Source organism: Zootoca vivipara, chromosome 7 (assembly GCF_963506605.1).
Source record: "Zootoca vivipara chromosome 7, rZooViv1.1, whole genome shotgun sequence".
In the NCBI taxonomy this organism is placed as follows: Eukaryota; Metazoa; Chordata; class Lepidosauria; order Squamata; family Lacertidae; genus Zootoca; species Zootoca vivipara.
In genome coordinates this window covers 45,180,999-45,197,038 of record NC_083282.1, presented here as the reverse complement: position 1 = coordinate 45,197,038, position 16,040 = coordinate 45,180,999, and the positions used below count along the sequence as shown (strand labels likewise).

Genomic DNA, 16,040 nt, shown 5'->3' with positions numbered 1-16,040 from the left:
GCAATGCAGAAAAGCTAGGATTTTAGCGTTAACTGTGATTGGGCAGTAAAAAATCAGCCCGTGCTGTTCCTAACATTTCATGTAGAAAATGCGCAGTTTCAACAACCATTCACAACATCCCTGCAATGTAGCGCACCGCGGATGTTGCAAGTTAGAAGTGAGACTGTGACGTCAAAAGCGAGTGAGTGAGAATGAATACAGTAGGGAACAACAAGGGGGTAGTTTACAGCACACTGCAACTATGTCTACTCAGAAGTAAGTCCTGCATAATTCAATAAGCCTCACTCCCTGATACGTAGGGTTAGGATTCCAGCCCCTAGTACTGTATTGCTATCCTTCTGCCTTCCGGACGCACATACAAATCGTGGGCAGAGAGCAATGAATGCGAATTTTACTTTGGTGCAGTAAAACACACCCTACCCTACCCAAGCCCATAAAGCATTTTCAGAGTACAAGCACACATTTTCGCCATGCAAAGATGGGCTGGTGAACAGCTGGGTGAGCTAAGGAGATTGTGGGCCTGGGAAGAATGAGTGGGTTTGGATCCGGCGAAAGGCACTTGCAAAGACAGCTAGGCCTACGCGCCACCCTTAGAGGAAGGACCCCAGAGAGCAGGACGCGCCGGAAGCTGGCGAGTTGAACATGGCGACGGTGTAACTAACTCTCAGGTGTCACTTCTCGAAGGTAAGAGGTCTTTCGAAAGCACCTTCCGGGAGGATGTATTGTGCTCAGCGGTTTCTTGTGCAGACGATGTGCATTCTCCTAAACGAGTTAGTTGGCAGAGACCAGGAAATGGTGGCGGAGCGGAGGTTTAAACTTGATCTCACCTATAACGTGCACGTTATGGATCATGTACAGTGGTACCTCGGGTTACAAATGCTTCAGGTTAGACTCCGCTAACCCAGAAATAGTACCTCAGGTTAAGAAATTTACCTCAGGTTGAGAACAGAAATCGTGCTCTGGCAGCGCAGCGGCAGCAGGAGGCCTCATTAGCTAAAGTGGTGTCTCAGGTTAAGAACAGTTTCAGGTTAAGAACGGACCTCCGGAACGAATTAAGTTCTTAACCAGAGGTACCACTGTACTGATGACTTTTTACTGTTCCCGTTCTAGTTCTGGTTTGAGCTTTAACGAGATGAAGCATTTACTATATCTGGGACTCTTGGGTTTTTTGCCATATAAAGCAGGGGTTCCTGTTCTCTTTTTTTCTGAGGTGTTGTTATTTAATATGTGCAGGGAGCAATCTGTGCATTGGTTTTTTTAAATTAGTCATTGGTATCCCCAAAGCAAAATTAATCATTTGATTGTAAAAGTTATGCATGTCTCATCTCTTGTGTCCCAACAGCTGCATAAGGATGACTTCCTTGAAAGTGCCAGTCATCGATGTCCAGAATGATAATTTCAAGGAGCTCTGGCCATCCATGCTCTTGGCCATCAAAACATCTAGCTTCATAGCTATTGACACGGTGGGTAGAGTTGCCCTTCTTTGTGATTTCTCAAAAAGGGTGTGGGGGACTGTTAACTTTGATAGTAACTGGGTTGCTGTCTTTGCTAGGGAAAGCTGACACCATTTTCTTTAATTTTTCCATTGGTCTATCTACCTATTCTTTATACTGCTTTCCATGGTTTCAGACAGGAGTTTTCCAGCTCTGCATGGATGATATCAGGGATTAAACATTGTACATGTAAAACTGCAACACTGAGCTACAACTTATTTTACATAACTTATTCTACCATGGAGTGGAAATCTAATTGTTATCTTTGTCCATAGGAGCTTAGTGGGCTTGGAGCAAGGAAGAGTTTGTTGAATCAGTAAGTAATGTGCTGCTTCTGTATGAGTCCTTTCTGAAGCATGATGTTCTCATTCTTGTTGTTCTGAACTATTAGGTCCTAGAGTATGGACAGCATGGTGAAGTGTCTGCCAATACTTTCAGGAGTCTTTGTTTCCCCCTGACTCAATACCAGATACTAGTTGGACCTATTGGGATTCACAGTGGAAGCAGTTCATTGACTCTGTGTGGGTGTGGATGGTTTAAGATGTGCTTGCCCATTTGGAGTAATCGGTTATTTGAGGGCAGGAAATATGCAAGCTGCGGGGAACAGGCCCACATGCTATTAATATGCTTCAAAACTCAGGCTGGTCTCAATCTTGAATGGGAAGGTGAAATTTGTCATGTCAATAGGGAAGCTATGGTTCAGTGGTCTAAATTTCTTACTAAGCTGCCTGAGGCTTCTCCCCACAGGTGTATTGAAGAACGATACAAATCTGTTTGCGGTGCTGCCAGAACACGCTCCATTTTGTCTCTAGGAATTGCTTGTTTCAAACATCTTCCTGATAAGGTATAGTGCTCATTGTCTGGCTTTCACCCTAATTCTACTGCTGAGTTAAGAATGTGTGGCTTATAAGAGGATTGTATATTGAAGGTTCAGTCTTCAATGCATAGAGTGATGCATAAAGTGACCAGCATTGACTCTAGACAATAAAGGAAGTAGTTGCTGATTTCTAGGATGTTACTGTTTGCACTTTTTCTGTGCTGCTCTCAATTTCTATGAACTGGCCTGTATTTGCAGTCAGAGAACACGTACCTCTCCCAGATCTACAACCTGACCTTGCTCTGTATGGAGGATTATATCATTGAACCACAGTCAGTTCAGTTCCTGGTGCAACATGGCTTTGACTTCAACAAGCAGTATTCTCAGGGCATTCCTTATCACAGAGGCAATGACAAGGTATGGGGACTCTTTACTGTAAGGTATAATTGAGGTGAGACCACAATGAGAAAGCAACTTGTTTCTTTCTAAATACCTGCTTGGCTTCATTTGCATTTCACACTTCTTTTGCTAATCAAAATTATCCACATGTATATTTTAAAAACCTTTATTAACACCATTAACATAAATTAACAACCCACAATCCATTTTACACTTCAGTGTCATGGGGCTGAATTGGTGTTGCACCAACATGGCCACCACCTAGTCAAAGTAGTTCTGTGGAGCTTCTGTGGAAGAGTCAGTCTGCTAGCAGCCACAGAAAGGAAGCACCTGGGATTTGCCTGTTGCTAAAACAAGCCTGGGAGCCAGGCAGAGCTGTTTTCACCACTGAGCTGGAGGAGAACTGGCCTTGCAGAAATAAGCATGGGAACACAAACCAGGGCCTGAGCTGGTGGGGTGGTAAATGTCCCGTACTTTCATCTGACAGTTCTGGTAGATGAATAAAGCACCATCTCTGCTTAGAGTACAGGAGAGAGTGGTGGTGGGCATCCTGCCTTTTCTAGGTTGTACTTCAGCGAAAACTAGGTGTGGTGCTTCTGCCCTAGGACCTGGGTCATGAATCCATAAGCAGTGGCAGAATTTGGCCTGTAGACCTGTACCATCATAACAGGTGAAGGGAACTCCAGGTAATCAATGCCATCCTCTTTCCTTTTGCATTTACTTCTGCTGCCTTTGCCTGCAGTGACCGCCCAACACTGCTGAGGCTCATCTTCATCTAGGCTGTTCCCATATCAGAGAAACTAGTGCAGGCTTTGGAAATGAGGCTAGCTAACCTTACCCCCTCTCTGCTCTTTCAACAGGGAAATGAAAACCACAGCCAGACTGTCCGTACTTTTTTCCTGGAACTGATCCGAGCCAGAAAGCCACTCATTCTGCATAATGGCCTAATTGATTTGGTTTTCCTGTACCAGTGCTTTTATGCTCACCTTCCTGACAATTTGGGCACCTTCACTGCTGATCTTTCAGAGATGTTCCCAGCTGGCATCTATGACACCAAGTATGCTTCCGAATTTGAGGCACGTTTTGTGGCTTCTTACCTAGAGTATGCCTACAAGAAATGGTAGGTATCTCTTGCCAGATCAAGCTGTAAGCACCCTGACGAGGATTCTTGGGCTGAGATCCATCATAGCACAAGTGGACATTTATTTGCCTGCTCACATAACAAAGCTTTTCCTTCCTCCCCTCCCCCTTTCACCTCCCCATGTACTCCCAAAATCTACTCTGGAGATTTGAGGGACCAGGTTTTGGGAGCACATGGGTGTGGGAGGTAGAATAGAATTTGGAAGTTCCATTGCACAGGCTGATTTCTGTTGGGTAAGCAGGCATACATCATTGAATGCTGCTCCTGGGCTTTAAGTAAGGAGAATACAACTGCTGGGTCCAAGGCTGCTGCTCTTCTATTTTTACTGGAACAGGTCTGATTTGGGTATGAATGAGTAGGTAGAGGACAAGAAGTATGAATACCATATCCAGTTAGTGACTTCCATTACTTTCCATATAGGTTATTCTATTTATGTGCATTTTGGGCAAATACTGTGATTCAGTTAAATCTTAATTGTGATTCAATTAAACCCCAGGCTCCACTACAAACTCATGTACAAACACATGCATGTACTTGCCTGCCATTTGTCTCAGGTTGTTCTCTTGCTACAGCTTTCAGCAGAAATTCTTTGAGTTTAAATTATTCTTGTTACTAAATTTGTATTCTGCCCTATACCTGTAGATCTTAGGGTGGTTCACAACATAAAAATTCAATATAAAAAACACAAAATACATGATAGAAATATGAACAAAAACAAACCAATAAGCGCCCCTTCCACAACCCATATTAAAGGGCATCGGATGTCAATCAGACAAAGGCCTGGCTGAAGAGGAACGTTTTCACCTGGTGCCTAAAGATGTATAATGAAGATGAGTTGCATTTCTTTGTACTGCTTAGGAGACTGAAATCTCCTATTTGATACTAGAGCCTGGATTCTGAGTAATGCATTTTACTTAATTCCAGTCTACAAAATTTTGACTGGCCTTGGCAGTTAGCCATAATTTATGGTCTCCACGAACTCTACTCCTTTGGCACATCCAGAGGACCCAAGAGATGAAGGGTCAGTCGCATTCCATGTTGTGCCTTTAAAACACTAAAATACAGCAAGGAGGATTGTCACTCAATTTTCGGTATCTTCAAAATGTGGCATGAAGCAAAAGTTCTTTGCATACAGTATATCAGAAAATATATTGAAAAAGAGACTGCAACAGTCTCGTCTGTCTAATGCAATAGAGGGTGGCTCCTGACTAAGTTCTCTGTGGCAGCAGAATGAAGGGGTAGGGTTTTTCATGTTGTCCTTGGCTACTAGCAGAAGAAACTAGTAGAAATGTGCAGAACTGACTAAACAACTCCTCAGGTTTTTCTCTTCCCTTTTCTGTTTCCTCACTCCCTGATTCTAATAATCAAATGAGAGGTTTGCCTTCTGCTTAGAGAAAAATACTAGTTTGGGAAGATGCTCATACCCTGTTATGGTGTTCCAGGTATCGCTGCCAGTCAGGGAAACAAGCAGTTGTGCTGATAGCATTTTCATGTGTCTGTGCTTCTCTTCTAAAAGGCAATGCTATGTATCTTTTATATTCTTATTTCCGCTTTAGCTCATTTTTCTACATGCAGGGGGCTTTTCTATGAATACATAGAGGAGCCTGTCCCGAAGGGCAGTTGATCTCCTTGCTCTGACACAGCCTCTGTTCCAGGTTCTAATGCTATTCTTGCCTTCCAGCAAGCGAGACAACTACAGGTTGAAGAATTCAGAAAAGCAGCACCTCAGCATAGAGTTCTGCAACTACCCAGACAGCATAGCTTCCTACATCGATTATCGTTTCTGTTCCCTGTCAGATGCCAGCCAATCTGGGCTTGACCCTGCAAACAAAGTCACCATCTGTCAAACGTTTTCTGTAAGTATTACTTCTCTCTACCTTCTGTCAAATAGAATTTGACATTTACAATAGTAAATTGTAAATAGTTCATTCAGTGTGGTGGATATTCTCAGATAGGGACTGTGAGGACAATATGTCTACCGGTAGGATGAGAGAGAGGCTCTTGGGCTGGGTGTGTGCGCAGCAGTGGGAGGCAAATGCTTCTCCTGGCATTATGGTGAATTTTAAAGCATGGTACCTCTTTCTGCAGCTTTCTGATAAAAATGGAGATGTGCTACCTTTTAATAATGAGGGTATCTGGGAGCTTACTAGGGAACACAGGAGACCTGCTAGATCAGGCTAAAGGCCCAATTAGTCCAGTATATTTGATTTGGGTGATCCAGAATAGTCTTTAACATTGCTATTTTCTAGTTAATTAGCATGGCATAATCTCACAAATGTGGTAAATATCCAGAAGTTAATGTTGAAAGTCTCAAACTTGGGTCCCCAGCTGTTAGACTACAACTCCCATCATCCCTGACCACTGGTTCTGCTAGCTAGGGATGATGGGAGCTGTAGTCCAGCAACAGCTGGAGACCCTGGAGACCCAAGTTTGAGAATCACTGCTGTAGGGTATCTAAGATCCAGTGATATTTTCTCAAGTGTTCTAATGATTCTCTCTCCCCCCTGCAGGCCTATGGCTGGTGCCCAGATGGATTGAAGTGTTCACAGTCTCACAACATTGACCTAATAATTAATGAAGATGAGAACCACAAAGAGGACAAGCGGAAGAAAAGAAAGCAGAAGTGGAAGCATCGGAAGAATTTTGTAGAGCCTTCAAAGGAACCTGCGTTAAGAAAACCTGAGAAGGAAGGAGAGGCGGCTTGCAATATGGAGGATGGTCCCCCATCCAAGCAGTCTTGTTTAAGCAACATGGTTGCTCCTACTGTAGATTCTGCAGGCACAGAAGCTGTATCCAGTAATGAGGAGAGTTCAATGGACGTGGAACGAGAACTAGGCTCTGACACGGCATCTGATACCAAGATGGATGAAGAACAAGCCAGTGCCACAGACAATGAGGGCATCACTTTATCACCATCCAAAGATGGGCCACAACAAAGGGCAGCAGGGACTGAAGGATCAGGACCAAAAGTCCAGATAGAGTGTGCTTCTGTAGTAACAGCTTTGTCTGGCACCCAGAACCCAGTGGCACCAGTGCCTGGCTGTTCAGAGGGTGGTATTCACCGGGCTGGCTTTGATGCCTTCATGACAGGTTACATTATTGCCTACGTTCATATGCTCAAAAATGATGAACACAAAGACTCAAGTGAAGGGCCTTGGTTGCCGGACTGCCATAACAAAGTGTACCTCAGTGGGAAGTCTGTCCCCCTTCAGATAGTGAAAAGTTTGTTTTCTAAATCCTCCAAAGCTCACAGCCAGAAGATGAAATTGGCTTGGGCTAGTAAGTAGAGCTGGGAACCCTCCTACTTGGGACTTTATATAAGAGCTGTTGAAAACAGCAGCAGCTTCTACCCACAGTCCTCAAACAAAAGCAGCAGACTGTAACTTTTATTTTTAAACATCTGCACAATTAAATTACTCTGTATAGTACTAGAATTTCCTTTCTTGTTAAAGGTAGAGCCTTATGTACACAGGACCAGGCAACTGTCTTAAACATGGGAGAGCTATGAGGAGCCCTAATTTATAGCATATTAATTTAATCCACTCATTCAAACCCAACAGCATGAGAACCAGAAGCTTATTTTTGTAACAACCATGGAGACCACTTCTTCTCTTGCATACAAAGACCAAACAGCTTCCATATATAAGTAACAATATTTATAGTAGTATAAAACCTTGTATTTATGCAGTATTTGTGCAATTTAAATTTCAGATCAGAGCCTGTTGGGGATTACAGTCATACCTCGTGTTATGTTTGCTTCACGTTGCTGCTTTTCAGGTTATGAATATGTCAAACCCGGAAGTGTTTACTTCCGGGTTTGCCACACACAGAAGCGATCTGTGCGCTTCATACATGTGCAGTAGCGGTGCTCTACTTACGGACTTTTGGGGATGCAAATGGTACTCCGAAATGGATCGCATTCGTAAGTAGAGGTAGCACTGTATATTGGTAAGTATGCACCAGCGTACTTACCAAACTAGATACAATATTGTGTAAATTCAGTTAAAGTGCGTATTCAAAAAGATTCAAATCGCAGAGGGAGGGAGGGGAGAAGGAACAACATTCAGACTTCAGGGTATGTGGCAGTGGGGGTGCTTTCATCCCACCCTGCTGCTTGTGCCCAGTATTTGCATATTTTAAAAGTGCATGGTAGCCATATAACTAAGCTCATGTTTTGATGATTGGGTCTTTAGTTAACTACTTTTCCAACCCACCCAAAGTTCTATGGGCCTCATCAGTGCCTAGTACAAGGCATGTGCAGAAAACCTAGTACAAGACTCTGCTGCTTAAAGACATTCTTGAGGTCCAGCAGGTCTGTTTTGAACAAGGCACGAACAGTGCGACAACATGTCTCTTGCAGTAGTCTAGCTGTTGCTCATGTTTATCACCCTTTATGAAATATTGCATTGTATCCAACTAAATAATTGTGTGCACTGAATGACTTCCATAAGTGCAACAGTGTTCCCTTTCCTCCCACTGCATGCCCCCCCATATACTCTTGACATTTCTGCAACCTGGCAGTGTGTGCAATGATTTGGTTAGATACGGCCTATTCTTTTCTGTAACAATAATGTTGAAACATTTGGCGCAGGAGGTAAAAAACTGCAGCTATGTGTGAGACACAGAGGATGGCACAAGAGCTTGAAGATGCAAGAGAATTTCAGAAATAGGTTTCATGCTTTTCTTCTACCCATACCACTTGCCTGTTCGATGGTAAGTTTGCTGCAGAATAAATGAGTAAGAAGCTTCTGTGAACCTTAGTTTGCAAAGGGCAGAGGAAGATATCTGCAGCATACTCTGCATTCTGTTGTTCTCAAACTAAATCAAACAACTGCTCAAGATTTGGAGTGTACTTTAGGTAAAACCTACTGGAAACAAAAAAGGGTCAAAAATCGATTCACCAATGCTACCTTTAAAGTCAGGTTTGGCATTAGTAGAGGGGAAATGTGCCCAGCCAACTAATGCTGTTACAGCAGAGATTTAATCTCTTGCTGGCTGCCTTTACTTATAAAAGGCTTTTAATCTTACTCAGCTTTGTAACCACTAGCTTTAGCAGGGAAAGAAAACAGTCTGTTTTGTTAGTACTCTCCTTCTCAGGCCAAATGATCCTCCCACCAATTAGTTGCAAAGACAGTGGCCTCCCCATGCTGTGGTAGTTTGGCCCTCTGACCAATCTAGTTTGGGCAATCTAATCTCAGTAGAAGTAGTATGCACAAGTATTAGCTGTGCACAAACTTCCTTTTTGTGAACAAGCAGAAAGCCTTGGTTGATCATAGTGCTTGGTTATGCCCAAATGGCTTCCAAACAAGCCAAAATATGGAGTTAAGGTTTTAGGTTTGCTTATATATCTTAGCTTGTTTGGCAGCTATTAACCATCTGTTCATAGTGGGAACAGGAAACCATGCTTAACTGGGATTTCCTGGCTTGTTTCACAGCTCACAAAAAGGGAGGAGCAAAGCTTCCATGTGTGGGTGCCTGACACTCCTGTATATTGCAGCTTAGAATTGATGGTCATAGCACAATTATCAAGTAAACTTGGTATACAACTAAATCAGTACAGCAGGTGTGGGAAACCTGTCGCTCTCTAGATGTTACTGAACTACAACTCCCATCAGCCCCCACAAGTGTGGCCAGTGATGATAGGAGTTCATCAACATCTGAAGAGCCAAAGGCTTCCCACACCTGCAGTACAAATCAGCCATAAGTTCTAAATCTATCCAGTATTTCTTACTCTTCCCCCTACCCAAATGTATTTATACATTAAGCTTCTCTCTCTTTTCCTTCCGCTTAAATTTATTTTGCTTTTCTAACTTTTGTTTTCTGCTTCTAACACTAATGGTACATTTTAATTCACTGGTTGCCACTTATTGCTAATATTCCTAATTGATGGTGATCTGTGGGTTTCAGATACAAAGGAGTTGTACGGGGAAAATACAGGGAACATATTAATCTATCACTTTTGCCTGAACTGGTGCCATAACGCCCACTGCCAACACTAGTGTACAATATCCTTTTGGGCTAGCCCTGCATGTGTTACAAGAGGTTGTTATAGCTGCTAGTCCTCAGAAGTCCTGTTCACATAAGTAGCACAAGATGCTTAGGAGCCAAGCATTCAAAGTTGATTCAATAAAACTATAAAAGTATTTAATATACAGTAACTTGATTTGTTGACATAAGATGTTGTGATGACTACTGGGTTAAACGACTAAAAAAAAGATTATGCCAAATACAAATGAAATAGGCCAGAAGCAGTATGCGTCTGAATACCTGTTGTTGGGGAGGATACTGTTTATGCATTCCTTCCTGACTTTATGGAAACGTGACTTGACCACTGTGGGAAACAGAATGATGACACTTTAGTTCAAAGCATAGCTTTGATGAAAGATCAGAATGAAAGTGGGGGGTGTATTTTCTAAGCCGCATACTGTTGGGTAGTTGGAAATAGAAACACCACCTTTTTTGGGGGGGGGAAATCTGAATTCCACACAACAAATAAATAGTAACTGTCTCTTTGTAGCTTGAAAAAAAGGAATCATAAAATACTATAAAAGGAACCTCTGTGAAATCAGACATTTACCAAAGAAGCAGACTATCACATCCCTTAAAAGTTGCACAAGAAATGCAACTGTTTCATTGGATTTCATACTGCATTATTATTTCATACTCCATTATTCTCGCCCTTATGCTAGCACAGCAGCTCTTGCTCTGGTGGTCAGAGAATGCTGAATCCAGGGTAGAGCTTTCTTTCTTAGCTCTCTTTTCAACCACAAAAGTAGATTTATTTGTTTTTATTCTGAAAGCAAATTGGGAAACAGTTTACAAAAACTGACAAAGAAAACATTCAAATACTTTAAACTAGATTCATCTTTGGTTACTTATTTCAGTTCCAGTAAAACATACTGCTGCTGTAGTTCAGGAAAAAAAGTCAGACCAAGTAAAACATAAAAACCAATATTTGCCTTCTTTACACATCCATAAATATCTGCAGTATTAGAAAAATGTTTCATAAAGATTCTTTTCTGGCAGTGTTAAATTATACACAGGCTACAGACTTTTTTTCCTAAGATTTAATGACAAAGTTTAGCTATTTACAGACTGCAAATATTAAGACATAAAATTCCTTCATAAATATGAAAATAGATCTTGCAAAGATCTTTAAACCTTAATCAAATATTTGGCTGCCCCAAAAGTTATTTTTGCATAGAAATGTAGTGACATGCAGTATAAACAGCAGCATTAAGTGCAAAGAGGAATTATTCAAGTGTCTGTAGTTAAACTGGCAAGAAACACCAGTGTTCTTGGACAAGATACAGCAACCAAGAATAAACCTATCATACTCCTGTCTTCTGCTGGGGTAGCAATTTGTTACATACAATTATACACAGTCATCTTTCACCAATCAGTTACAAGTATTGCTGCTATTACGTGTTTAATAAATGTAACATAGAAAGATTGAGTGAATTAAAAACAGATTGGGGATCTTAGATGGGTCTGCAGGTCGCTTGTAAGAAAGCAAGATGCATCTGTCAGCAAATCAAAAACATGATAAAAGCAAAATTCACTATTGTATTTGTACAAAGCACTGCCAATGTCTTGCCACAATCTGTATTCATTACAGCTAATGGCCAACAGCTGCTGTGCAATACTGGCTCTAGACTGCATACCCAGAAGGCCATGGGGCCAGGGACTCTTACAGGTTGTAAAAGTGGACAGTATACATTAATTTTTAGCCACACAATGACCAAGGAATTGGCTTCTACCAAGCTCCTTCAAAAAGAACTCCATTACAGTGTGGGCTGGAGAAATGTCATGCTTTCTGTACCAGGATAAGAGACTAAAGCATTGCACTAGCATTCTGATAAGATTGCAGAGCAGCCATATAAACGACCCTCTCCCCCAGCTCAAGAAAGAATACCACATCTGATAGGTTGTTTGCAGAAAAACTGCATGAAAGCAGGAAAAACATAGATGAAGCAAAATCAGAGAGGCCACTTGTTTAAATCTTCACAAAACAGTAAGAGTACAAGTCAAACATCTAAAGGCTACAGGGTTCTAGGAGCTCACACATCAACTACAGAAGTGTGGACTCCTTTCATGGCCTCTAAAGCAGACTCCAGTGCTCAGTTCTTTCAGTATCCATGCACTGATCAAGAGTAAATGCATCTTCCTTGGAGAAACAAAATGTTACTATATCCTAAGTGTGCAGTGAGATGGTAACACATTTATTTTTCACTGTCTTAAAAAAATGCATGCAAAAAATAGCTGTGGGGAGTTCTCCGGAAGGAACTTGACATTGTTAAGGGCTCCTTTATAGATAAGCATAGATTGCAAAAAGACTTTTCTGCTGTCAAGGTTGCAACAAGCAACTCTTAGGCAAGATATTGTTACCTGTTTTTCAAATATTTCCATATCTGTGATCCCCAAGTTATTGCTTGATACTTTTTGTGGACTTTCACCGTTTTTATGGTTCCTTTTTGAGGGGTTAATAAGAGAGGACAGCTACACACATCAGGAAGCAGCACTGCTTTTTTATTTCTTCCCCACAGGGGAGTTCTCATTAGCCTATTATATTAAAATAAGGGACTAGAGTCAAGACTTGGGACCCCAATCCCTCTTATTCAGCACATACTAACTTCTCTCTACATTGAGCATTGTGCTGGACTTGATACTCAGAGAGAGATTAGTGAGGACTGGAAGTACTATTTCTGCAGCTACAGTCAGAGTCTAGTGAACAAGCATCCCTCTTCCAATGGAGGAATCTCAAGTGAGGTACTTGTAAGTTATACATAATGTAAATACAGACCAAGTTTCCATATGTGCACACATCTGTTCAGAGTGTGTGACTGACCTACATGGAGAGGCTGATTGAAGAGTTGCACAAAGAGCTGGACAGAGCTGGATTTTAAGAGAATGCTGCTGCGGAAGGGTTGGCTTACTTTTAAGAGCTCCCATGTCAAACACTTGGGTGGTTATACACTTAATTTCTTCTACAATATAGAATTGGAGATACTGAAGAGTTACAAACACACAGCTGTTCATCCTCTTTGTGCACTTCAAATTTACTGAATAGGCATTTGGTTGCACAGCACCTATTATTGCTTAAGGAAAATGGGATCGACCTCTTTCTTAAGGTGACCAAAGCAAGTAATAATTGGACAAGGAATGCTTGAAGTAGGAATCTGAGCTGTTTGCTTCCAGTATTTGAAACTGGATTGGAAGAGGTAGGAAATTTAGCTCCAGCAGTGAAGTCTGACTTTCTTCAGTGGAACTTTGGGTTTCAAGCCAGCACTATGAACCTGTCATTACAACAGAGGTACAGGATGCTACCACCTTATCTATGTTGTCCCAGCATTGCCAATTTCCATCTTGTTATACTCAATAAGAGGTCCTTTATACCTGCACAGCAGCTCCCAAGAAGGGACACAAAAAGAGAGTTATAGATTTTTTTTAAAGGATGCTGCCAAGTTTGGAAGAATTTCTTAAATGGGATCTAAGCTGTGTACACAGACAGAAAATGGCTTCTAAGTAGAGGCAAGCCTAGGATCCCATATTTATGGCCTTGCATTGATCCAGGCGTTCCATGGAGATATCGTTCTCCCCTTCCACCTGCAGTAGCTGCCTCCTGAGGTACAGTAAGGGATTATTATCTCTCACACACTGACATACATGCTCTCTCTCCAAATGGACTGGTCTGGTTGCTACACTTTGCTAGAGTATTCTGACATAGAAAATTAAAAAAGCAAAGAGTTGGGAGGAATATGCCACCATGGTATCATGGCTGAACTTTAAATGTCACATTTTGATTGCTCGCATACTGATGCTGGTGCATTTGAAGATGGCAGAGAAACAAGATTTGAGATGTCACTATCCACTGCCTCAAAAAGAGAGGCTTCTCTGCCAGACTGTGGGGAAGGGTTAACACTGAACAATAGTTTGGAAGACTCCGACCTAGTGGAAGGCATGTTCCTTTGAGTTTCATCTTCAACTTCCATATCTTCAGAGGAGATGCAGCTCATAAACATCTCTGAGGATCTATTTTCTGAATGGTCTAAATTATGTGCCAAGATACCATCTACATTCTGGGCAACTTGCCCCCTGGGCTTTCCGAGTTCTGCTTCCTTAGCAAAATTTACAGGGCAGTACCCATTTTCATCTTGGGGCTCCAGTCCATCAGAATAGTCCATCTCCTCCTCTTGCAGAGGAGGAGAAGGCAAGTCCTGCCTATGATGTTTGGCCTGAAAAGGAGGAATCTCAGACACTCCATACTGACTGCTGCTCAGTAGCTTCTGCCGCATTTCAGCCCCCAGCTGGCTGGGATCACATCTACCAATGGTTGAAGAGAGATCCCCAAATGTTCTATAATCTTTATGCACAAATTCAAGAGATCCTGGAAGTGATCTGCTCCGTCTTGCAGGAAGAAAAGAGGAGTCCAGCCAGTCAGTGTTAGAAGTCTGCCGGAATGGGGTCTGGTTCATCTTCAGACATCCTTCTGCCTCCGGCGAGTGCAAGTCAAATACAAGTGATATAACAGATTTGCTTGGCAAATCAAAAAATTTGACCTTCCCACCTTTCAAGTCTTCCCTAGAATTGAAAGGATTGACTTTCCGATTTGCCCCTTTGCTTGGTGTATAGTAGGGGTCCTGAACATTTATCTTGCAGCAAGGTTTGCGAGAGAATATGTCTGACTGACTGCGTGATAGCCAGATATTGCGCCGTGGACGGGGTGATTTAGGTGGAATCTTGTCATCCAGTGAACTTAGCCTTTTTAATCCTTGTCCCCTCTCTAGTAAACCTAAAATGGAGAGAAAAAGAAAATCAGACTTAAAGAATGTTGCTAGTGACAGGATTAGAATGATACAGAAAAAGATCACCAATGTACATATGACATTCTGTTCAGTCTTCCACAAAACCCCACACTTTGGAAATGTATGAACTCACATGGAATTCTGTATCAATTGAGATCCAAATATTTTTTATGCAACATAAGTAGGAAGTAAAGGTCTAGTATAGAATATTAGTACCAATAAATTGTGTTTACAGTAATCTAAGGATTGATATGATCTCTAACTCCTCATGTTCATCCAAAATCTTTTCTCTAAGTCAACATTTTACTGCTTTGAGCTGCATTCTGCATAGACCATTAGAGGGGAATGCAGTACCAATTGTTAAAGACTGAAGACAGAATAACAATCTTATCTCTATTATATGTGGACAAGTATTTTCAAAGGCCAATATAACAGGAGATACAGCCTTCCCATTGCTCACTGGAAGGACAGATCCTGAAGCTAAGGCTCCAATACTTTGGCCACCTCATGAGAAGAGAAGACTCCCTGGAAAAGACCCTGATGTTGGGAAAGATTGAGGGCACAAGGAGAAGGGGACGACAGAGGACTAGATAGTTGGACAGTGTTCTTGAAGCTACCAACATGAGTCTGACCAAATTGTGGGAGGCAGTAGAAGACAGGAGTGCCTGGCGTGCTCTGGGCCATGGGGTCACAAAGAGTCGGACACGACTAAATGACTAAACAACAACAACAGCCTTCCCATTCTATTATTGTGCTCTGTGCACTAGCAGAATGTTCCCAAGAACAAGGGTTGAGGAGGACAGCCACCATTTCATGAGACTATAAGACAAATCCATGCTACTAAAGGCTGATGTTTTCAACGTGAGGTTTCCTTAAAGCAAAGACACCCCTGTGCTTTGGAAGGTGAAGGCAAACAATAATACCTCCCTCTGGAAGTGAAGAGGTTATATTCCACATCAGCTTTGAAACAGCACATTGTCCAGTGGAGAAACTATGACACACAGCAGTTGGGCTTGGGGGTAAAATCTGTTAAATACATGTAAATAATGCATCACTAAATAGAGCAACTGCAAATATTAAGGTCAAGTGGAAAGTAGCTGTCCCAGCCATGTAACAGGTTCCTCTCAAAATTGAGAACAGATACCCAAATTTTGGCTGCAATTTCTCTAAGCACACCAGGGGGCAGTGTGATGCTTTACAAGAAGGTACAATCCAATCCTAACACCAATGCTTCCTATGTTTTATTATGTTAAACGTACATATTTCTGGGTACATTAAAGGATTTGCAATTAACCAGCACTGATACAAAAACCTTTTGAACAAGTTTCAGGGTCCACATGTATCTCCCACATATGAAAGTGCTTCCTCATTTGTGCAATGCCAAG

General features: G+C 41.9%; 2 protein-coding genes across 6 annotated transcripts in view; one reads left to right on the top strand and one right to left on the bottom strand.

Annotated features, from left to right (window-relative positions):
* The first annotated feature begins 86 nt into the window (after window positions 1–86).
* On the top strand, window positions 87–7,278 carry TOE1 (target of EGR1, exonuclease). 2 transcript variants are annotated; one of them, XM_035121272.2, is made up of 8 exons: window positions 87–684; window positions 1,343–1,463; window positions 1,769–1,809; window positions 2,241–2,337; window positions 2,569–2,727; window positions 3,570–3,829; window positions 5,532–5,706; window positions 6,361–7,278. In XM_035121272.2, exons 2-8 carry the CDS (start codon window positions 1,353–1,355, stop codon window positions 7,135–7,137), a joined length of 1,620 nt encoding a protein of 539 aa, XP_034977163.2. In that variant the 5' UTR covers window positions 87–684; window positions 1,343–1,352; the 3' UTR covers window positions 7,138–7,278. The 2 variants fall into 2 exon arrangements, with proteins under 2 accessions (XP_034977163.2, XP_034977161.2); XM_035121270.2 differs by lacking the exon at window positions 87–684 and having other exon boundaries at window positions 1,357–1,463; window positions 1,769–2,337.
* A 468-nt stretch (window positions 7,279–7,746) lies between these two features.
* The window catches only part of TESK2 (testis associated actin remodelling kinase 2), a 61,777-nt gene continuing 53,483 nt past the window's right edge, over window positions 7,747–16,040 (bottom strand). For all 4 annotated transcript variants that reach the window (XM_035121267.2, XM_035121266.2, XM_035121268.2 and 1 more), the window contains one exon: window positions 7,747–14,642. In XM_035121267.2, coding sequence (XP_034977158.2) covers window positions 13,636–14,642 — 1,007 coding nt within the window. In that variant the 3' untranslated portion in view covers window positions 7,747–13,635. The remainder of the gene's footprint in view (window positions 14,643–16,040) is intronic.